Source organism: Prionailurus viverrinus, chromosome E1 (assembly GCF_022837055.1).
Source record: "Prionailurus viverrinus isolate Anna chromosome E1, UM_Priviv_1.0, whole genome shotgun sequence".
Lineage (NCBI taxonomy): Eukaryota > Metazoa > Chordata > Mammalia > Carnivora > Felidae > Prionailurus > Prionailurus viverrinus.
The window spans coordinates 36,312,876-36,336,534 of record NC_062574.1 but is presented as its reverse complement, the minus strand read 5'-3'; the positions used below and the strand labels follow the sequence as shown (position 1 = coordinate 36,336,534).

The window sequence follows — 23,659 nt, the reverse complement described above, 5'->3', positions numbered from 1 at the left end:
CCCAGTGGCGGTGGTAACCACTCCTGGCATATCTTCAAGGACAGCCATTTCTAGTCCTAACTCTGCCACTTGTGATGTGTCCCCCCCCACTTCTGCCCCCCACAGGCTGACCTCCATTAATGAGGACTTCCGGGGGTGACTGGAAGGAGCTAGGAGAGCGGAGGAGGGGTTACAGTGGGTTGGGAAGGAAACTGGCTGTGACCAGGAACGGGCTTTGGCGAAGGTGGGGTTGGTCAGGAAGGTAAAGGAACCCCTAAAATAGGGTAAAGGGTGCTTTGCATGAACTTTCTGAGGAAATGGTGTGGTTGTCTTACATCGTAATGAGTTAAGCCCCAGGAGTAAATGTGTAAGAGAAATTAGTATGAAAACATAAAATCAGAATATATAACCACACATTTTGGGCTTAAGTTTACTTTCGTTCTATCTTTGAGTGAAGAGTCTTCTAAGCAAAGGAACCAGAGAAGTACAATAATAGGGGAAACAGTCCTCATGAAGGATACATAAATTCTTTTTTCACTTTAAAGCAATTTCAACAACCCTCAGGATGGGAAGCTCCAGACATGGGAAAGAGGACTTCAACCAGGGGTGAGAAACTGGGGAAGGTGGGTAGATGGAGAGAAGTGACAGGCCAAAGAGACTGGGAGGGTCTGATCTGAGATCACTAGGCACCTGCCATGCAGATGTCAGGGACCAGGCTGCCCCACAGGAGTAGTGCATTATCAGAACAAATCAGAAATAGAAGCATCCTGGGGGCCTGGGTGGCTCAGTCGGTTGAGCATCCGACTCTTGATTTGGGCTGGGGTCATGATCCCAGGTTCATGGGATGGAGCCCCTGTCACACTCTAAGCTCAGTGTGGTTCTCTCTCTCTCTCTCTCTCTCTCTCTCTCTCTCTCTCCCTATGCCTCTCCCCTGCTCACACTGTGGGCTTGCGCGCTCTCTCTCTCAAAAACTAAAAATAAAGTCATCATCCCTGTTTGTCTCTTTATTTAAAAAAAAAATGTTTTTTAAAGAAATAAAAGCATCCTGATGGGGGTGGGAGATAGTCAGCTTTTCTTGCTAGGCTCTGCCCATAGTGGGAGTAATGAATGACCCAGGGACTTTCAAGGTCTTACACTATTGCCTTCACGTGGACCCTAACCAAGCCCAGGGACGTGCAACGGCCTCCATTTCTTGGCCAACCCAGTTCTGCTTGACTCCTGACCCTTGTAGTGATTACCATAGATCAACCTCAGGTCCCTGGCACAACTGCAAGGTCTCAGGGGGTTGTGGGTGCTGGGAGGAACACTGAGAGCGCCAGGGAGGGTCATCCAAATGAGAGCCCAGAGTTTCAGTCTCCCTGCCTCCTCGTCACAGAACCCAGTCCTGAGCTCTTATTTTGATCTAATGCCTCGCCACCCCCAGACCTGCCCTAGTGGCTATCCCCAGAGGCCCACCACTCCCAACCTGTTATTAATAGCTCTTCATACCAGTAGCACTTGACCTCTTACATTCTGGCGCCAAGGCTCAGAACTGCTTCACTCTCCAGAGGCCTCTGACTCCTCCCTCCTCTGCCCATCCCCTCCCAGTCCCATTCCTTCAGCAGCTGGGCCAGACAGCTGGGAGGCCTAAAGTGACTGAGTCAGCAGGCAGAGCCTACACCAGCTCCAGGGAGAGGAACCTTCCAGTGCGAGGGGGAGCAGGGAGGGCAGAGAGGGCACAGGGCCGGGGCAGCAGAGGGAACCAGGTCCCACTCCCTCACCAGGTTAGAGGGAGGCTCTCAGCCTGGGAGGGGCCAGCTCCCTGCACACTCCAGCCAGGAGCCCAGGCTGAGGCCACCGAGGGAGGGAACCACCTGGGGAGGGGAAGGGAGGGGAGAGGGAAGCAGGCCTCCTCTCCCTTATCTGGAGCCTCTCTGCCCCCATCGCCCACCCACTGCAAGGGTCTTACAGACGAAGCCTCTCCCAGACCCTCTGCTTCCTCACTGCTTAAATCACTTACTCCAAGTTGCGTGGGCAGTTATCATTATGTGTCTCTTCTCCAGAAAGATATTGTACTACTACCTCTGAGAAAAGGGCCAGTCTCTTTTTCTTTGCTATGGTGGCTCCCCCAGTGCCTTAAAATTTAAGGCTGAATGGTCGGTTGGTTGTACCTCCCTGCCATTCCCAACTCTGCTGGGTAAATTTGGGGTGACAGAGCAGAAATCCATTGCTGAGGGGAAAGACCTACAACCCCAAATACCCCTCACCAGCTCCAACACCGGCTCCCTTGCCCCACGCACTGTGATGTGGGGCATGGACGCCACAGCCCTCATGCCAGTCCAGTCTCCGGGAAGTAGATCTCTAAGGTCCAGGACAGACAGGATCCTGAATTTCATCCCCACCTCCATCCCAGTGGCGGAGGCTCACTCACCTTTACACTCTTGGGGTCAAAGGCAGGTTCCTTGGGGGGTTCAGGAGCTGGGGCAGGGGCTGGGGCTGGGGCGGCCTTGGCTGCTTCCTTCTTAGGCTCAGGCTTCTTGGGAGGCATGTTGTCTTCCTGGGATCTTCAGTGGAGGTGGGAGCTAGGAAGGAATCAAGAGATGTGGCGCCTGGGAGATGAGACAGGAGACCGGGCCGCCTCCCTCCCCTTTTATCCTGGGCAGGAGCCCCCACAGAGGGGCTGGGTGAGAGCAAGAGCAACTGTTCTGACTATAAAAGGAAGAAACACCGGCAGAGTACAGCTGACAACTGTGTATTGTCACCAGGTTTGGGGCGACAAGCCCCCCTCCCCCCACCGCCCCTTCCCTCCACACCTCACACTCCTCCTGGCCTCCACCTCTGGGACAGGCTGATCCCTTCCTGCCAATCAGTGGAAACCCAGAGGGGCCAGGAAAACAGACCCTCTCGAAAATGCCAGAGTCCAGCCAGAGAGATGAGCTGACTTGAGCAGTTGATAACCCTCACACAAAGCCCAGGGGAGGGTAAGGCTTTTTTTAGCCCCTCCTGAGCAGAGGCAGCCCACTGCACATTCCTTTTAGGCCAGGCTCCTTTAAGCTGAGAGCCACTCTGGGGCCTCGGTTCTGCCTCCGGGCTGGAGCCCTGAAGCAACAGCTGGTCCAGTCAACCCACACTGTCCCCACACCCTCCCTACCCACAGGGTAAAGCCCTCCATCCTCCAGAGCAGGCAACCCAGGAGCTGCACCAATCTCGAGTCCCTGGGTTTATCTGCCCTCACCCCACCAACCTCAATCATGCCTTCAACAAGTACTGAGCACTGAACTTGTGCTTGGGGGGGGGGGGTCTTGGGGGGGGTCTTAGGTGAGAGGCAGGGAGGTGTGGCTGAAAGTCAACAGGACTGGAGGTCAGAAAACTTGGGTCTTGTCACTACACTTCTAACTCGCTCTGTGCCCCTGGACTCTGTGTGTGTGTGCATGTGCAGGTGTGTGTGTGGTGCTTACTGTGTACCAGGTACTGTTAGGTGCTGTCATATAAAATCTCATTAAACCTTTGCCACAATACTATAAAATAAATATTATTACTCCTCTTTTGCACCTGGGGAGATTGAAACCAAAAGTGGTCGGGTAACAGGGTCACTCAGCTAATTAGCTATGAGCTGGATTACAACCCAAGTGTGTCCGATTCTAAAGTTTATGCTTAAATCATTGATAGCATAATCCCATTTATGGGGACGGGCGTGCGCGCACACAGATACGTTTGTGTTCATCGGAAAGCTCAGGATGGATACACAGTAAACTGGTAGGAAGAAACACCCCTGGGATCCTGGGGCGGGGAGGGGGTTGAGGAAGGGAACAGGACGGCAATTTGTAGCTTTGTACTTTTTTCACTTCCTATATTAATGGAAATTTTTATAACGAGCATGTGCTGTTTTTGTAAAAAACGTTGAAACTCTATAAAGTGTTCAGAAAACTCATCCACCACACAGAATTGCTTTCAGCTGAACTTTAAGACTCTACAGTTCAGAAGATAAGGAGACCAAGTTGAGAGCAGAACAGTCTGGTTTACTTGCCTATAAAACAGGATTGCTACACTCCCACAACACCGGCTCCCTGCCAGCTCCTAAGCCTGCAAATCCAGGCGTTGGGAGCCCGCACCAGTCCATTCTCCAGGCTCCCCAAACCCAGGCTCCATTTGCCAGATCTTTCCTAGACGAAAGGGCCCTCTTGCTCTTATCCTACCTGGTTTTGTAGGTGAAGAACCTAATGCCCAGAGAGACTTTTAAGCAGCCTCAAGACGTTCAGCTATTTATAGGCACAGCTGAGCCAGCTAATTCTGGCCCCCGGTGTGTGGCGCTCTTACCCCACCCTACGGCTCCCGTAGCCTAGGTGTGCTTTCACCACTGGTAAGCAGAGAAGCCTTCAAAGGAAACTGAGGCAGGAAAAGGGGCCAGACTCGCCCAAGGGGGAACGCAAACCCTAGGCCAGTGCTGGTGCCGTCTGGGACAGCAAGCAGCTGCTAGCTCTTTCACCTCACCCACCCCTTTTCTGCCTCACCTTCTCTCTTCCTTTGCGTTACCTGTTTCCCAGGGCCTCCCCTTGCACCCTTCCCTTTTCCCTGTCTGTCCCTTCCCTGACTTCCTCGTTCCCCACGGGCTTGGGGGCCCAGGTTGTTGATAAGGAGGAAGGAGGAGAGTGGAAGCCCAGCCTCTCCCCTCCTCTACTCCCACTGCAGCCCCTTCCTGGACCAGGTGTGCTGCAGGGTTTGTGAAGACACAGGGCCTGGGGTTTGGTGGAAGGCTGCAAGCCAGAAGCTGGAAGACCCAGACACTGGCCCTGACCTTGCCAGCCACTCCCCCTCTCTGGGCCTCAGCTTGTTTATCTCTAAAATGAGAGATAATCAGGAGCTTTCAAACAGTTTTCAACAGACACCCAAGGCTTCCTTAACTTGCTTCGGGCTGTAAAGGACGCAGAGAGGCCAGGTTCGGAGCTCCCCCTGCCATTTCAGCCAGCAGCACTCCTGTGTGTTTTATGTACCAGGGCCCCAGGATCATTTTCTAAGAAAGTATTCTATGGTTTAAGAGTCTAAAAATAACCACTGAATGGGATGATCTCATATGTCCCCTTCCAGTTAAGAAATAGGTTATTCTAACCATTCTAGTAAGAAGTTTGATCCTCAAAAGAAAGAGTTGGGGGGCGCCTGGGTGGCTCAGTCGGCTAAGCGTCAGACTCTCGATTTCAGCTCAGGTCATGATCTCACTGTTCGTGGGTTTGAGCCCCACATCGGGCTCTGTGCTGACAGTGCAGAGCCTGCTTGAGATTCTCTCTCTTCCTCTCTCTGCTATCTGTCTCTCTCTCTCAAAATAAATAAAATAAACTTTTTTAAAAAGCGAGAGAGTTGAGCATTTCCTTTAATTTCATTTATCTTTTTGTTTTTCTTTTCTTTAAAAAATTTTTTTTACATTTATTTATTTTTGAGAGACAGAGTGAGACAGAACATGAGGGGAGAGGTGCAGAGAGAGAAGGAGACACAGAATCCAAAGCAGGCCCCAGGCTCTGAGCAAGCGTTCAGCACAGAGCCTGCCGCAGGGCTCAAACCCACAAACCATGAGATCAGGACCTGAGCCGAAGTTGGACACTCAACTGAGTGAGCCACCCAGGCGCCCTTTCTTTTTTCTTTTCCTTTTTTTTTTTTTTTTTAATTCTAAGGAGGAGTAAAATATCCAACCTGCTTGGGAACAGAACTATGAGGTTAGAAAACTGGGAAAACCGAATGGGGCTCACTGAACATCCAGACATGGAAAGGGTGTTGGGGGGGGGGGGGGAGGGCTTTAGAGGCAGACAAGCATAGGGCTGAATCCCCATTTTGCATTTCCTAATCTTGGGCCCAGCACCCTAAGGACCTTCAACAATAAACATTTCCTTCTCAAGCTGTTGTGAGATCTGTATGAAATATCATAAGCAAGGCACCACAAACCATCCCTCGCACACTGGAAGCACTCCTGGCTGTGAATTTCATTTTGCTTTCCCAGGCAGATGAAGCTAGACGAGTGTTCAGGTTTCTCAGACTTTCCAGAAGGAATTCCAGAAGAGGGGAGGCACAGGTAAGGCGGCAGAGGCTACTGGGATTATAAAGTGTAGGTTTAGGAAAGAGGAAGAAGTGGAAGGGAATGGGGGAGGGAGAAGGATGGCAGCTGGGTGCCCACAGTGTGACATATTTTGTGGCTCAGAAAGCATGTAGCAAGTCCCTGGGGCCAGGAGGCCTGCCTGTCAGCCACACTCAGACGAGGTGCCAGCCTGCCTGAAACCTTAGGCCACAAGCACTCCAGCAGGAGAGGAGACACTCCTCAAACCAGTTTCTGATTCTCTTTGAGCAACACCAGCTAAAAAAGTATCTGGCACTTCAGCAGCAGCGAGAGGAGAGTGTGGTTTTCCAGAAAGAGCCATGCACCAAGAATCAAGACACCAGAGGCTGGCCTTGCTATTACCATAGCTCATGATGCCCACGGTTCACAAGGGCCCTTTACTGGAGTCAGAGGGTTCACTTTTATGGTCCCCATTCTGCTTCACGGTCACTAACTTTTACCTTCCTGTCCATCCAGAGTATCCTGCACAGGGTCTATGACAGTGCCCGCCACCACCACCCCCACCCTCCCCGCCCAATACATGTGGACCAATTAGAGCAAAGGAAAGAGAGAAGGAAAGAAGAGGCAGGGTGTGAAGAGGCGAGCGTGGCAGCGGGTCCTGGCAGCCTAACCGGTGCCTCTGGGAGGCTTCTAATGGTTCCTGAGCCAGGGCTGTGCCAGCACACTCAGATGCTCCCACTGGAAGGACTTCAAACTCAGTAGATGGAAAACGCAGGACAGAATTTCACACCAACCCATTTATGCCCCATGTCAAATTCAGAGACAGATCCACAGAGAACTGACATCAGGCCTCCTTTAGGCTGGGCTTACGCATGCTCACTCACACTTCTCCCTTCCCCTCTAACCACGCAGGGCCTGTGTCCTGTCCTGAAAGAGATCCATCAGAGTCTCCTGCCTGGGATCAAATGCTGCTGACAGCAGGCCTGGCTCTTAATGCCTTGTCCTAGTCACCCCTCCCTCCTCTCTTCTGGCCAGTGTCTCATAAACTAGACATCATGGGGCAACGCCCTGGCCAACACTAATCTGTCCCCATACAGGGCACTGGGTAAATCGACAGAGGGTAAGAGAGACCACTCAGGTGCCAGACTGCCTGGGTTAGAGTCCTGACTCAGTTAGTTAAGCCAGCTAATTAACTTCTTTATGTCTCAGTTTCCCATCTATAAAATGGGGCAGCCGATACAACCTCAGAGAGTTAAATGAGTTAATGTGGGTGACATCCTTAGAACAGTGTCCAACCCAGAGCAAGCGCTCAAAATCCTTGAGTTTGCCTCCTGATTGAAATAGTGTGGTTGCTGCTCCCTCTTCCAAGGTCAACAGCAGAAGAATTATACAGAGAAAAACACCAACAAGAAATGAAGAGAACTGTGAGAAGCCGCTTGGATGAAGGGGAGCCCTATTTGAACTGGTGTGTGTGTGTGTGTGTGTGTGTGTGTGTGTGTGTGTGTGTGGCAGAGAGATGTGGCCAGGCATGGCTGTGGAACAACAACAACAAAAAAAAGAGCTCTGGGTCCTGATCTGTCTTTCCCTCCACTATTGCCTTCGAACATGCAATGATGCCCCATCACCTGTGTGACTCAACTCTATGATCCAGGTGCTGGTTAGGGTACATCAGGGCACTGAAGATGTACTGTGCTTGTAAAGAACTGATAAAAAAAAAACAGCGAGGGGGCAACTGAACTTTGGACAGTTGTTTTCTCCCTCATCCCCTAAAATCTCAGGACAGATGAATTACAATTTAAAAAGTGTCTCTCTTAGGGCACCTGAGTGGCTCAGTCAGTTAAATGTCTGACTTTGGCTCAGGAAATGACCTCATGGTTCATAGGTTCTAGCCCTGTGTCGGGCTCTGTGCTGACAGCTCGGAGCCTGGAGCCTGCTTCCAGTTCTATGTCTCCCTTTCTCTCTGCTCCTTCCCCACTCATTCTCTCTCTCTCTTTCTCTCTCTCAAAAATAAACATTTTTTAAAAAGGCAAAGGAACAGAAAAGCTAGGAAATACAGGGAATAGAGGTAGAAGGGCTTTGTGGTTTAGAAGGGCAATCAAGCTGAGTAGACATCTGACAGAAATCTCACCCGAGTTCAGGAGAGACATGAATAAAGAGGTTCCCTGAAGCATGATTTACGGTGGCAGGAGGTGGAAGCAATGTGGGTCTCCATCACTGAGACCATGCCACATGTCAGTTAGAAGCAAAAGATTAGATGTATACCCAGAAGAAACACAGTGATGAGTAAGAAGCTGAATAAGATGTAAAGCACAATAACATTTCTATAAATTTAAAATACCTGCATATAATCTCACTGATGGCACACTGCATATGAATGTGCCACAACTCAAGCTCCAAGGAAAGAAAACACTTATTTGCAACTCAGCTAGCTAGACAGGTATAAGAATTTCTGCTACAATTGAAGCCGCTCACAATGCAAATTAATACACATTTCTCTAACATAAATATGCAGATTTTAATCAACAGCATTATGTAAACGGGCTGCAAAAATGGCAAGAAAAGTTTAAATGTTTCGTTGATGTTAATAAATTTAGAGTTCCTTTTCAATTTATGCAATATCTCCTTGAATTTCATGTTGGTAATACTGAGTTGACACAGAGTTAGTGAATTTACTTAACTTGGACATACTTTTGATACTGATTTGCTTTTGCTTCAAAGTCAAATCAATTCTTTTAAAATAGATGAAGCAATTTTGTCCATTTAGAGGCAAATATTAGAGGAAAGTGATTTTTTTTGTACTTGATTCAGGTATTGGAAAATTTTTAAGTACACTCGAAACAACTTAGTATGTGAATCTACTTTTTCAACTGTGAGATTACAAAATCTAAATACAGATCGAGTATTTCTGATGAAAATTTAACATCTACACTGAGATGTGCTATAAGAAAAAACACACACTGGGATTTGAAGACTTAGTAGCAAAAAAATAATAATAATTTAATACAGTTTATCAATAATTTTTATATCATTTACATGTTGAAATAACATTTGGCTCTACTGGGTGGAAATAAGATATATTATTAAATTTTATTAAGTACATGGATACTAGAAGCATTACGTGTTATTCAAGAACACAGACAAACAAAAAAATACACGTTAAAGTCTCTGAGGGTCGGGGTGCCTGGGTGGCTCAGTCAGTTAAGCGTCCAACTCTTGATCTCGGCTCAGGTCATGATCTCACGTTCATGAGATTCAGCCCCGTGTTGGGCTCCCCGCTGAGTATGGAGCCTGCTTTGGATTCTCTCTCTCCATCTCTCTATGTCTCTCTCACACTCTCTCCCTCCCTTTCTCTCTCTCTGTCTCTCTCAAAATAAATAAACATTAAAAAATTAAAATAAAAATATTTGACGGCTGCTTATGGTGAGCGTTGTTTGGATGGGATGGAACGGTGAGATAAAAGGGCGCAAATAAAAAATTAAACAAGAGAGGCCTTGCATGGACCACTGATGAAAGAAGGCTATAAATTAAGGAGAATGATGAACCCAATCCCCTGTATCTAAGATTCCTTGTGACCACGGAAGAAGGAAAAAAGCAATGAAAACCTGAAGTCTCCGTGACCTTTAAAACCCAGAGCACCAAAGGTAAAGGCAGAGAAAGAATGAAAGGGTCTAAAAGCAATTTTTCAAAGACCATGATAGGACTAGTCCTCAGAGCGCTTTAAATCATCCCGTCCAACTTCATTTCCTTGGCTGTTTAGTGCAGGTGGAGAATGCTACACATTTGGCCTAATCACTCGAGAGTCCATCTAAATGGTTGAAGCTAGTTTCTGTGCTGTGATCAAGGCAGTGCTGCTTAGTGCTGTATCTGTGAGCTCAGCTGTTGGAGGAGGACATTGGGAGGGGCTCCAACAACAGGTGGGTTGGAGTCCGCCTGAGAATCTAAAGCAGAGGGCAGGACAGCTGGTGTCTGGCAAAGTGATTTATAGTTGAAAGCAACAGGGAGCAAGTCAGAACCCTCACCAGTCATCCAAACTACACACTCCCCCCTGCCCCCCCTCTGCCCCAGACATCCTGGGGACAGCTGCAAGGGACTTTAGAGGCGCAGATAGAAGGGGTGACTAGACCAAGGTCATGGCAGACCCGAGACTAGAACCCAGGACACTACTGTAAGGCAACAGTGGAAGCTGGTAGAGCTGATAAGGATTCCTCCATGGAGAGCCCTGGCCCCCAAGCGGGGAAGGGAGCAAGAAAGCATCAATGACAGCTGGCCCTGTCACCCACAGTGTGGATGGCTCCTAGCAAGGAAAAAGAGACTCTACCCCTTAGCAAGCAGTTTGTCTCAGCATTTGGGGAGATGTTCTTAGTGCTAAAAATGATTCTCTTTTCTTGGTTTTCCTTTCTACCAACTTCTTCTTTTACTTCTTAAATTCTGACTTCCTCCCTGACTTCTCTGTGGCTAGATCTAGTGGTCTTGCCTCTGGGCCTTCTCTGCTGTAGTTACCACACCAAAGTTCTGTCATTGACCCTCCTCTCCTGTATCTCCTTTATCCAGTTTACTCTCATTCATTCATTCATTCATTCATTCAGCTAACACCTATTAAACACCTACAGTATGCACTTACTTTTACTAAAATGAGTAAGAGGCCATCCCTGCCCCCAAGGAGCTTCCTGTCTGGTGTGGAAGATGCAGATATATAAATAGTTTTAATGTAATGACAAATACTCACACAGAGGTTTTAGAAGGTGTTATATAACCAAAATAGAATGCATTTAGTTCAACTGGGAAAATCTCTTATCTCCAGCCTCAATTTCTTTCTTAAATTGTTCAAGCTTCACATATTCAATTAAAATTTGGGCATTTCTCACCTGAGCATTTCAAACTCAGTATATTTTAAACCGAGCTCATCACCTATGTCCCAAATCATATATTTGTGACACATAAAACAAGCAAACAACAACAGGTTCTATTTGTGACAACTATAGAAGAGACTCCAGACTGGAACAGAATCAAGTCTGCATTTAATTCATTGCTATGCAATTATTTAGAGAAAAATTAAATTTTGCCTAGAAGCTATAAAGGGGAGGGGGCAGGGGCACCTGGGTGGCTCAGTCGGTTAAGCGTCTGACTTGGCTCAGGTCATGATCTCACGGTTCATGAGTTCGAGCCCCACGTTGGGCTCTGTGCTGACGGCTCAGAGCCTGGATGGAGCCTGCTTCGGATTCTCCCTCTCTCTCTGCTCCTCCCCCACTCACGTTCTGTCTGTCAAAAATAAACATTAAAAAAAATCTTTTAAAGGTGAGGGGGCACCTAGGTGGCTCAGTCGGTTGGGCGTCCGACTTCAGCTCAGGTCATGATCTCACGGTTTGTGAGTTCGTGCCCCGCAAATGGGTTCTGTGCTGACAGCTCAGGGTCTGGAGCCTGCTTCCGTTTCTGTGTCTCCCTCTCTCTCTACCCCTCCCCCACTTGTGCTCTGTCTCTCAAAAATAAATAAATGTAAAAATATATACATTTAAAAAGGGGAGAAACAAAGAATCTATTATTTGGTGAACATCCTCTCCAGATAATAGAAATATTTTTTATCTAGCAATCAGGCATATAAGTGCCTTCTGAGGAAAAGGAGATAATAGCCGGTAAGATCATTGAATTCATTCTTCTGATCTGTCTGTACTCAATAAGCAGCCTCTGGTTGGAATCTGAATGCCCTTAAAAAAGGGAACTGGATAAGAATATTTCCCGCTGTAAATGAGTAACTTGTAACTATTTTCATTTTCCATCTTTTTCAGATTCAATTATGAGAGAGAAAAAGGCAAGCTGAGGGCAAAACACGATCTGACATCTTGCAATCCCCCCTCTGGGGGCAACCTCCCCACTGCCTTAAGGTGGAATATATATATATATTGGCACTAGTAACTACCTAAGAACAAAGACGGGAAAAACAAATGGTTAACTGATAAAGATCACAGTCATGTAGGACATGAAACTCCATTATAGTTTGTACCTGTCTTAACGATTTACAAGAAAAACACAATCTCAGTGATAGACCTCCAGGAACCTATAGACTCCATTTCCTGGAGACCTAGCATCACCTTCACCTCCATAGGATAGAAAACCCTATATAATCAGTCACTCTTCACAATCACAATGCAGCCTTTTCTGCCCATGGGTCCTGTTCCCGTGCTACAATAAAAACACCTTTTTGCACCATAAAATGTCTCAAGAATTCTTTTTCAACCGCTGGGCTCGCTGATCCCACGTCGCAACCATCCAAGAATAATGGAAATTTAGAATTGCCTTATCTCCCTAGCAGCCTCTTTGCTACACTCCTGGCCCCTACTGTCTTTCTCCTCCAATTCACATAATCCTCAGCTGTTAGCATAATCTTTCTCAAATTCCATTCCCGTGAAGTCACTGCCCAGCTCAATCACCACCAGCAGCTCCGTAGGTCTATTTTATCAACCTAAAGTCATCAGTTTGGAACCCAGAGCTTATCAACTGTCCCACACACCGCCACTTCAACCAAGCTTAAACTGCCTCCACTGCAGGCAAGCTAATTTGCTTACCATTTATCTTCTTCCCTGTGCTTTTGAAGTCTGTCTAGCCCTCCTTGCCATCAGCCATGTAGACCATCCCAGAGCTCACCTCAACCAGGATGCATCTGATTAGCCTCAACACTTCAGACTGCTTTGACCTGAAATCCCTTACGGACCTATGTGCAAAACCAGCCTGTTCTCTGGGTCCAGAAAGAGACACTCAAAAGAGCATCAAGTTATGACCAATAAGGGATAACACTGAGTAGTGATGTCATTTAATCATCAGATATACTTATAATATTTTAATAACTTTATATTTGTGCAGAGCACTATACTAGATAATGAGGACAGCAGGGTGAGGCAAAGTCCCTACCTTCAAGGAATTTATATTAAACAAATATAATTAAAATTGCCATATATACTATGAAGGAAAAGAATAAAGATGTTGTGAGAGAGAATTGTAGGGTAGAGTTAATAATTTTGGTTAGGTAGGACAGGGGATATCCTAAGGATGTAATATCAAGGCCTGAGGCCTGAAGGATGAGTTGAATTTAGCTAAAGAGTAAGGGCAAGGGTTCCTGGGTGGCTTATTCGGTTAAGCGTTTGACTTTTGATTTTGACTTAGATCAGGATTTCACAGTTCGCGAGATCAAGCTCTGCATCGGGCTCCTCGCTGGCACTGCAGAGCCTGCTTGGGATTCTCTCCCTCTCTCTCTGCCCCTCCCCTGCTCACGTACTCTCTCTCTCCCTCTCTCTCTCTCTCAAAATAAATAAACTTAAAACAAATTATAACCAACTAAATAGCTTCTCCTTGTTAAAAAAAAGAATAAGGGCAAAGTGATTTAGGAAGAAGAAGTAATATGTGTAAAGGGTTCCACTTTAATCAGTCAATATTTTTTAAGCATCTACTAAATATGTAATTCTTTTCCTAAAACAATAAAGAGACATGTAAGGCTTAGCCTTCCCTTCGGGAGATATGACATAAATAATCTTGATCATATTAGTCTGCTCAGGATGCTATAACCAAATACCACAGACTGGGTGGAGTAAGCAACTGAAATGTATTTTCTCACAGTTCTGGAGGCTAGAAGTCCATGATCAAGGTGCTAGCAAATTTGGTTTCTGATGAGAGCTCTCTTCCGGGCTTGTAGATGGCTACTTTCTTGCTATGTGCTTCATGTGACCATCCCTCTACCCTCTTAGGTTTGTATCATGGACCCTGTAAATTAAACTGACAAAAGACAGATTAACAGAATTTTAAAAATAAGAGTTTAAAAACAAGAGGTGGTTAGAACAGAACTTGAGGCTTACATAACATCTTAGCAAACAGCAATAAATTTGTGGAGAAGTGACAAAACAAAGGAGAAAAGTTTGGGCTTGCGGGGTGGTAAGCTGTGTAAAGGTAAATATATGGGGGAACTAATGGAAGATAAGGGTTATTTCAGTAAAGTTTGTTTGTGCAGAATCAGTGCCAGCTCCTTGTCTCTAGTGATAATGGTTGTTTTCCTCCTCCTGGTACAGGAGAGCGGGGAAGAGGAAACAACTTCACAAAGGGAAATTGATGTCCTGATTTTAGGCAAATGGGGGAAAGCAAAGAGTACTTTCTGTGTTTGTTGCTTCCTAGTTTTTTTCAGGTCAAAATAATCCTTATGCCAAAGTGACATATTCTGGTCCCCTTTGGGGAATATAGAGTATAACAGGGAAGTGAGGCAAGGCTGAAAAAAGTGGCAGAGACTAGACCGTGGAGGACCTTAGAAGAGAAGTTAACAGGTTTGAGTGATCTCCTGAGAGCAATGGGAAATCCTGAGTTGGGAGGGGAGGATTAGGAGGGAGTCCTGACATGATCAGACTTGTTTCTGAGGGTAGGTAAGGCTGGAGACAGGAAGAGATGAGAAGGTATATTCAGGGTAAAATTAGTAGGGCTTTTGTGACTAGATGGTAGGGTCAAAGAGAGAGCATGGTTTCAGGTTTGGGTAATGGAGAGGATGGTGATACCTTAAACTGAGATGGGAAGTACTTCAAGTATGAGGAACAAGGAATTCTATTCTCAACAAGAACCTGTGAGATGTCCAGTTGACAGCTAGGCACTCAGGTCTGGAGTTCTAAGAAGCAGTCTGACTAGAGATACGGATTTTGGAACAATTTTATGAGAGCAGAGGCCAAGAGAACAGATGGGTTTGGAAAGGAAGAAAGCATAGGGGTGAGAAGAAGGCCTAGAACAGGCCCCTGAACCATTCTAACATTAGAGGGGCTACAAAGGAAACTAATAAAAACAGAGCAGTAGGAGGAAAACCAGGAGACTGTGTGATCAGAGATGCCAAAGGAAAGGGATGATTTGACCAAGAGGGAGGAGCCAACACAGGAGTAAATGCCTCAAGGTCAGGTAATATAAGATGATACGACAGCAGCATGAACAGGGACAACAGGAGGTACAGACAAGGGTCACTGAAGGAATTCAGAAGAGTAATCTTGTTGGCGGCTATGTATTTAGTGGGACCTGCATCTTGGCAAGAAAACCAAGTCTAGCTTCTTGAACGGTTCCCTAAAAGCCGGCCTCTGAATCTGAGTGAACATGAAACAGACAAAGAGGCAGGCTAAGGAGAAGAGATAATTTACTATGTTTGGAATAATGCTTATTGTAACCCAGCTCCGTTCACCAGCTAAACATTATGTGGATAATGGATGACAGCAGGATGCCTAAGTGGTTGCTGGATGGCAAGTTAAAGTAGGTCAATCAGGAACACAGAAGGAAGTAAAAATGCTTTAAAAGATCCCATCAAAGCACAACTTCAAACAATGTGGCCTTGCTGTGGATGAGCAGAAAACCACAACAGATGTATTAGCCCAGTGAAGAACAGTTAGAAAAGAGATGCCTTTTTTCAGGGAGGAAAAAAAAAAATCCCAGGGGATTTTAGAAGCAAATTGTAAGTTTAAGAGCCAGAACACCAAGCATCAGAGACTCTTCTGACTCTAGATACACATTTTCACACACCAAATATCATCATTATGTATCCTGTGTTGCAAGTTCCTACATTCAAGTTTACAAGAATCTATTGCACAAAAATCTACTGGCTGCATGTTGTATGTAGAAGAGCTGTGTGTGTAAAACGACCACAAGCTTAGCATGGGCAAATAATGTCATGTGCCAATTAAAAATGCAAATAACAACTTTAGTCTACTTTACTAGAAGTCATCCCGATAATAAAAGCAATAGTCTTAGCGCTCTCTGCATTAATCAGAATAAAGGTGGAGTGTTATGACCAGCTAAAAGCATCACATTTTAAGAGTGATATCTCTCGCCCATCTCCTTTCCATTACCATTACAGATTCTCTCATCTCACATCTGGTAGACTGTTTCCAAAGATGGTCCGGCAATCAATCCCTCTGGTGGCACAAGCCTTTTGTAGTGTCATGTTGCCAACTTCTCCCATCTAGAGTCTATTTCTCCTCCCCTTGAATCCAGGCGAGCCGTGTATCTTGCTTTAATCAATTCTCCTCCCCTTGAATCCAAGCCAGCCCTGTATCTTGCTTTAATCAATGAGAAGTGATGGGGTTTGATTTACAGACCTAGACCTTAAGGGGCCTCCTGGCTTCAGTTTTTACCTTCTTGGTTGCCAGCCACAAAGTCAAGAATGGGGCTAGCCTACCGACTGATGAGAGGCCAACGCTGAGACACAAGTCATGTGGAGATGTGGAGAACTGAGGGGCACAGGCAACAGCAAGCACCAAGGCCCCAAACGTGAGTGAAGCCATTTTGGATCGCCAGCCCCAGTCAAGCCACTGACAGTAATATTCTATATCTGTGCTACCCACTATGGGAGCCACTAGCCACGTATGTCTATTGAATTCTTGGAATGTGACTAGGGTGTCTGAAAATTTTCATTTTTAATTCACTTGATTTTAACTAAGCTTTAAATAGCTAGTGACTACGCAGTTGGACAGTGTAGACGACTCATAATCCTGCTAAAAACAAACAAAAAACAAAAAAACAAAAACTGGGCACAGGGCAGGAGATCTCCTTGGCACTTACCCTTTATGGTGCTACAAATAAGCAGTTACTAGAGATGGTTGGTGGTGACAGATATAGCTCTGTTAACTAGTATTGAAAAACAAAAAAACCCTCCCTTCAACATCACCCAAAGGAAGGAAGGAATCCATTCTAACCTGTTTCATCTGCATAAAATGTGAGAACCAGAAAGGGAAATTCCCCCATCATAGACTATACCATGAGTTCCACATCTAGCATAGAGATGTCCTGATTAGACAATCAACTTTCAAAAACTGCTTTCATCATCTATCAAAAAACAAAATGTTAATAGTTCCCTGGTTCACACGTTTTGGGGGGAGAGGGAGCAGGAAGGAAACTTGAGAGAGCCTACTGTGTGCGTCAGACACAACCACATACATCAATCCATTTAATTCTTTTAATCATTATTTTCAGACTAAGGAAATACAAGTTCAGAAATGTGACTTGCCTAAGGACCTAAAACTAGTTGGTGCCAGAGATGACATTCAAAATCCAGCCTCCAGATTTCCCAATACGCCTAATGGCTCTCCTATCAGGAATAACAATTTCCATGATCTGGTCATCTATGTAACTATTTCCAGTTAATGCCTTAACTCTTACCAGACTGATCTCATTTCTGCTTCCCTTCACTTGACACTCTTCTTCTAATTCCACCTATCCTTCAGAGTCCAGTTTAAGTCTCCCTTTTTCCTTCCCTGAAACTTTTCTCCTCTTAATCCCAATTTATTTCCCTCTCTTCTGAATTTTTACGTCGCTTACAATGGGCACCACATAACGTAGCAGTCTGTTACATTGTCTTTCCCTTAAAGAGACCGTAATCTCTTCAAGGTGGACAGCCCATGTCCTTACCAGTCTTTGAAGCCTGGCAATCCTTCCAAATTTCCTATTTTCCTTGAGCCCTGAATAGGTACTTCTGGAATGATGAATGAGCTAAACTCAACAAATACTTCTTGATTAACTAAAGTCAGCCCCAAACTCTCGTGTTTTACCCTCTCCTCAAACTACCGCGCCTCAATTGATCCGGAGAGGTTCAGTGGCGAGTGGAGGCGGTAGTCCGGCCACGTAACGCTCCCCGCCCGCTCCGGTAAGCCACGCCCAACCCGCTGTCGCCGATTGGGCGTGGCTCAGCCTAGGGTGGCCGATTGGGCGTGGCGTGCGTGAGTGAAGGCGTGGCCGAGAGGGGAAAACTCCGCTCTGGATCGGACTCGGTAGTCCCCGGGAATCCTCGACAATTTCCGGCAACGGTCTCCTCCTCAGCCGATCGGCCTCGGGCATTTCCGGTCCCCTTCGGGCTTTTCCGTCTGGCTCCCGCGCGGATCTCACCACTTCGGGTATTTCCGTGTCCCACTCGGAGGTACTCGGCAATCGCTCGGCCTCCCCCATCCCCCGGTAACGGTCGCTGGTGAGTTTAAATGAGCCGGGGCTGGCCGGGCCGGAGCCGCTACGGGGGGGGCCTGAGGCACTGCAGAAAGTGGGCCTGAGCCTCAAGGATGACGGTGCTGCAGGAACCCGTCCAGGTAATGATAACCCCGCTCGCCGAGGCTTGGCTCGAAGCCTCGGCCGGGAAGCCGCGTACGGCCACTCCGCGGCCTGGTGCGGCCTAGGCCCGGCAGCTTCTCCCGCCTCCCCTGCTGCCGGGTCCTGCCTGTCTCCGCGTCGGCTCGGAGGCCTCGCCCGCAACCTTACCCGCGTTGCCTCTGGTCCTGCCTTGCTTCCACCCCGGGTGCGAGCGGGGTTCGGCGATAATGCCTCTGTCCACCGCCGGGCCACGGTCGGGCCAGCCCCTCCTGTCAGTCCAGGGGCCTGGCCCCCCCGGCCGGGGTGAGAGACCAGGGGCCGAAAACTCGCCCCAGGTGCTCCCTTGCCCCGGGATGATTGGGAATCACGTTTGATCAGAGCTTGTATGATCTTCGTAATGGTGGGGCAAGTTGGCGGGGTGGGGGTGGTGGGGGTGGTGGTGTTCGGTTTTGTTTTTGTTTTATGTGAGAGGGCGGAGGGCCGATAAGATCGGTATTTTTAATACTAATTTCTGTTTTGGTAACAGACGTCCTATAGCCCACGTTGCTTTCCTCGCTCAGTGAATTTCCCACTGGACAATGATCTGGGAAGAGAACTCCCGAGGCCCAGCGCTGAGGGGCAAGCACCTATACGAGGGGAAGGGGTGGAAACGGCAAATCTGGGTGTTTTGTGTGTTTTTTTTTTCCCCGTGACCGGTGTGATGGGGATCAGGAGTGTTTTGTGCATGTTGATAGTGCGTTCAGGAAATGAAAGACAAATAAGGGTTTTTACATCCATTTCGCTGTCCTTACGACACCAAGGTATGCTTTGACGCACAGTGCTCTGTTGGCACGGGAGAAACCCTATTGGATTTGAAGTGTGATGCAGTGCCAGTCATTTTCCCCCTGCCATCTCAAGAAACTGAATCTTTTGTCCCTTACTGATGGACCAGGTCTGGGAGACTTTCAGCTCACCATAGGATCTTTGACTTGAATAGAAGAGTTGACCTCTATCAAGTGCTGTCATTGAGTTATGGACTTTTTTTTTTTTTGAAGTTACAAAGCAAATCAATTTTAGAAATTACTTCACATTACCCTTAATAGGCCTGTGACCAAATAATAAATATTTTAATACATCACTGCTTCCATATTTCCTTTAATTTTTCTTCCCGGAATGAAATACAAGTATCTCCCAGTTTGCTTCTTTTACATATAGCAACTATTAGTATTTGAACCAATATAATGTGGAATTCTGTCTTAGGAAATTTACCTGTTTGTAATTGTATCCATGCTTCCAAAGCTATTTCTTTTCAAACAAATTCCTCTTACTGGTAGAGTCCCTTTTAAGTTTTTTGTTGTTGTTGTTGTTTTGTTTTTAGGCCTAACATTAAATTAGAAGTTACCTGTGTCTTTTGTTGTTGTTGTTATTAAGTAGCCTCCACGCCTATCATGGAGGATGACCCTGACAGCAAGAGGCACCCAGGTGCCCCAAAAGTTATCTGTACCTTAAATGAACAAGTATATCACTCAAGTTGTTTAATTTCTGTTTCACATTTTGTATGTAATTTTGTCTTCATTAATGATACATTTGCCTCCTCTGGCCCCCCAATTTTCTCAATTGATAAACTACTCTCAATGCTAGCCTATAGCCACTATTTAATAACAATTTCAACTTGTATAAAAACATGGAGAAGAAAAGACTATGTAGCCCGTTCCTAGATGGTACCCATCAAGTTTCCTCTTTTTCCTTACAGTACTCTTAGTGGTAATGCTCTTAGGTCTTTTTGAGGCTTAAAAGTCAAATTTGTCCCATTTTTCTTCCCCCATACTACCTTTGTCCATTAGATTTGGGGACTGTGGTAAGAAGTTTTAGGATAGGGCTAGGTGAGAATTTTGGTTGTAATTTATAGTAGAAGAAGCCCTTCAGTAAGGGGTCTGGCAGTGGGAGAAACAAGCAACTTTAGCTACGATGATGATGATGATCAACTGATTAGGGATAGGGCTGAACATGGGAAAGAATCACTAAGGAGAAAATAGGACAGATAGATACTATTGTTTTTTTAAACTATGATAAGTAATTGCATGTACTTGTAAAGGAACGAGTAAGTTGGGGAGTTGTTTGGGGCATCATGATATTACCAGGCTTAGGAAAAAGTTGAGAGGAAAGATGAACAACTGTTTGCTGCTTTTTTTTTTTCTTTAAACTTTTGACACGGAATAGCCAGTCTGATAAATTGCGTCAGCCTAAATATTAGCTCCTCCTCCAAATTGTCTCTCATAGAAAAACTTTATATTTGAGTCTTTACAAAAGACTCTCCTGTTATGAGGCAGAAATTCTGTCAATTATTTTATTTTTAATTGTTTGGGGAAGACACACAGCCTAAATGATTTCAATCAGTGTCAATTTGGATATTTATAAAATTCACCTGATGAAATGGATTTTTAAAAAAAGCAAAGACATTTTAATGGATTTATCAGTTTTTCCTGGGGGTAGAACTTCATGGAAGTGTGAGGTTGTAAACAAGCTTTGTAAAAATCACCTTAATAAGCAGTGTACTAAGTGGATACTATACATATGATATTGTTTTAGGGATCATTCAGATAGTGAAGGAATACTTTGGGCTTGGAATAAGATATACTGGGATAGCATCTAGCATGGATTCAAAGGGTACCATATTTCAAATAACTTAGAATTAAATGTATATTCAGGAAGGTTGTGTTAGATGAAAAAAATGGCTTTGTTGATATCAAAGATAGATGTGAACAGTTTCCATAAAGTTGTTCTGTTCGATGAGAATAGAAAAAGATGAAATTCCTAAATAAATTTTGTCATTTGAGAAATATGTATGTGTAACTAAATTGATAAAGCAATAGGCATTTGACTATTTGATCTTCATTCAAAAAACATATACTTAAGCCAGCTGAAACACATTTATGAAGTTTTCTTTTGGCAAATGGGAAAATACCTTATATTTATATACAGTATAGTATCTTGAAGGCAGTGCTACATCGTACCTGAACTGGGAGAATAAGCTTTGGGGAATGTGGGTGGAGGAGGAGGTCATTGCAAACATATATAATAATTTCATTTCTTTATGGACTAGTGTTCTGATATAGCCCTTTTTGTGTTTATGCTGTTTATATAGAGAAAGCATTAGGCAAATAATCACAAATTTGTAATTACAAACTGATAAGGGCACTATAAATAGGGTGTGAGGAGAGAGACCCAATGAGGGACTTGACCTACGCCCAGGTGTCAGGTTTGCAATTGAACCACCAAAAGAGGTACTAGAAAATAGCAAAAAGTTAAGCCTCCTCAACGAAAAAATCAAATTGGAAAAAATGTTACGAACCTGCTATGTACCAAGCACAGAAGGGTATGAAAGACATCCTAAAATCTTCTCTAAAAATGGTGTCAGGAAGGTCCTTTTTGAGCAAATAACATTGAAGCTGGGATCTGAAGGTTGAGAAGGAAACAGTAATTTGAAGAGCATAACAGAAGGAGAAAACAGTATGTGCAAAGTCCCTAAGACATAGCAGCACTTGGCACTGAAATAACTGAAAGAAGGCCAATGTGACTGGAGTTGCATATTAATGGAAAACCATTATAAGGAGTTCAGTTTTCATTCTAAGTGTGTGGGGAGTCATTGAAGGATTTTCAGAAGAGGGTTGACTTGATGTAGATGTTAGATCTCTTGGCTACTATATGTGAAATGTAATGGAAGAAGGAGGCAAGAATAAAATATCTTAGGGGCGCCTGGGTGGCTCAGTCGGTTAAGCGTCTGACTCTTGATTTCACCTCATGTCGTGATCGCATGGTTTGTGAGATGGAGCCCTACGTGGGGCTTTGCGCTGATAGCACAGAGCCTGCTTGGGATTCTCTCTCTCTCTCTCTCTCTCAAAATAAATAAAAACTTAAAAAGTAGGCTTAGGATGAAAGTAACCTAGACCAAAGTGGTAGTAGTGGAGTAGGAAAGAGATTGATAAATTCAAGAGATGTTTTGGAGGTAGAACCAATGAGACATGGAGACTGATTGAATGGGAGAGGGTGGGGATCAAGACTGCTGCCTGGATTTCATTTTGGTGGTGCCATTTAATAAATGAAGAATCCTGTGAGGGGGGACAAATCTGAAGGAGGATAATTAACCTGTTTTTGTTTTTTTTAAGAGCATTGATTTTGAGAGCGAGAGCGAGAGAGAGAGAGAGAGAGAGAGCAGGGGAGGGGCAGAGGGAGAGGGAGAGAGAATCCCAAGCAGGTTCCGTGCCATCAGTGAGGAACCTGACTCGGGGTTTGATCTCATGAACTGTGAGATCATGACCTGAGCGGAAGTCAAGAGTCCGACACTTAACCAATTAAGCCACCCAGGTGCCCTGACAATCTGTTTTGAACAAAATGAATTGGAGATATTTGTGAAGCCAACCAGTAGAAATATGGAGAAAAAAACCTCTAATCTTTTGAGGGATCTAGTCTTGTTGGGAAGCTAAGAATGTTTAACAGGAACAATTGGATAATGTTACAAGTCAGTATGTATTTGATTGCACAGATAATAATAAAGAAATTCAGTAAACAGATCCTTGTAGACTGGAAAAATGGTGTTTCTTGATGGAGTAGAACTTAAAGCTTTAGAAGATGGGAAGTGTTTGGATTGGTAAAAAAGAAGGGAAAAAATGGTTTTAGCATGGAATAACACGAGCAAAAGCCTAAAATTGAGAATGGTGTTTAGGAACAAAAGAACCATAAAATATTATAGTTTTGGTTGGAATGGGAATTGAGAGCAGGAAGAGATAAGGTTTTGCTAGCCAGATAGAATCAGATTATAGGGGACATAACATCCAGATTGAGGGGTTTAAGGCATTGGTGATAGCCATTATACGTTTTTGAACAGAAGACTTCTTTTTTAACGTTTATTTATTTTTGAGACAGAGAAAGAGGATGAATGGGGGAGGGTCAGAGAGAGGGAGACACAGAATCTGAAACAGGCTCCAGGCTCTGAGCTGTCAGCACAGAGCCCGACACGGGGCTTGGACTCACTGACCGCGAGATCATGACCTGAGCCGAAGTCAGCCGCTTGACTGACTGAGCCACCCAGTCTCAGACTGACTGAGCGCCCCTTGAACAGAAGACTTCTAATGAAAGCACTGCTTTGGGAAGATTAATCTGGTGCTGTTGGCAAGGAAGGACAAGACGAGAGTTAGGGAGACATATGGGCTAGTAAAATAATCCAGTTACATGGTAACATACACCTGAGTTTCTCATTCTTGGTACTATTGATGTTTGGGGCAAACTAACTCTTTGTTGTGGGGGACCCTGTCCTATGTATTGTAGAGTGTTCTGCAGCATCCCTGGCCTCCACCCACTAGGTGCCCCCTCCATTTGTGACAATCAAAAATGCCCCCCACTAAGAATTACTAAATATCCCTTGAGGGGCAAAAATCACCCAGATGGAAAACCACTGATATAGACCTAAACTAAATTAAAGTTCTAAAAATAAGATTTTAATGTATAACAGGAAAATTCCACAGTGATTTTTTTTCCCCCTTATACCTCCTTATATTGTCTGAATCTTTTATTATCCATTTCTTTTATGGTTCAAAAAAAAAAAAAGGC

The 23,659-nt window shown here is 45.2% G+C and overlaps 2 protein-coding genes across 12 annotated transcripts in view; one reads left to right on the top strand and one right to left on the bottom strand.

The window, feature by feature from the left end:
• The window catches only part of MYL4 (myosin light chain 4), a 29,865-nt gene extending 11,409 nt beyond the window's left edge, over nucleotides 1-18,456 (bottom strand). The window contains exons 1-3 of one of the 5 annotated variants that reach the window (XM_047832018.1): nucleotides 17,405-17,937; nucleotides 13,602-13,759; nucleotides 2,390-2,540 (exon numbers count right to left, since the gene is read on the bottom strand). In XM_047832018.1, coding sequence (XP_047687974.1) covers nucleotides 2,390-2,506 — 117 coding nt within the window. In that variant the 5' untranslated portion in view covers nucleotides 2,507-2,540; nucleotides 13,602-13,759; nucleotides 17,405-17,937. The other 4 variants (XM_047832019.1, XM_047832017.1, XM_047832022.1 and 1 more) reach the window with 4 other exon arrangements.
• Nucleotides 17,912-23,659, top strand: part of CDC27 (cell division cycle 27) — a 70,041-nt gene continuing 64,293 nt past the window's right edge. For 5 of the 7 annotated variants that reach the window (XR_007146720.1, XM_047832014.1, XM_047832011.1 and 2 more), the window contains exon 1: nucleotides 17,912-18,072. Coding sequence is in view for 4 of the 7 variants with exons in the window: in XM_047832014.1 (XP_047687970.1) it covers nucleotides 18,046-18,072 (27 nt within the window). In the remaining 3 variants the exon portion in view is untranslated. The remainder of the gene's footprint in view (nucleotides 18,073-23,659) is intronic. The other 2 variants (XM_047832016.1, XM_047832015.1) reach the window with 2 other exon arrangements.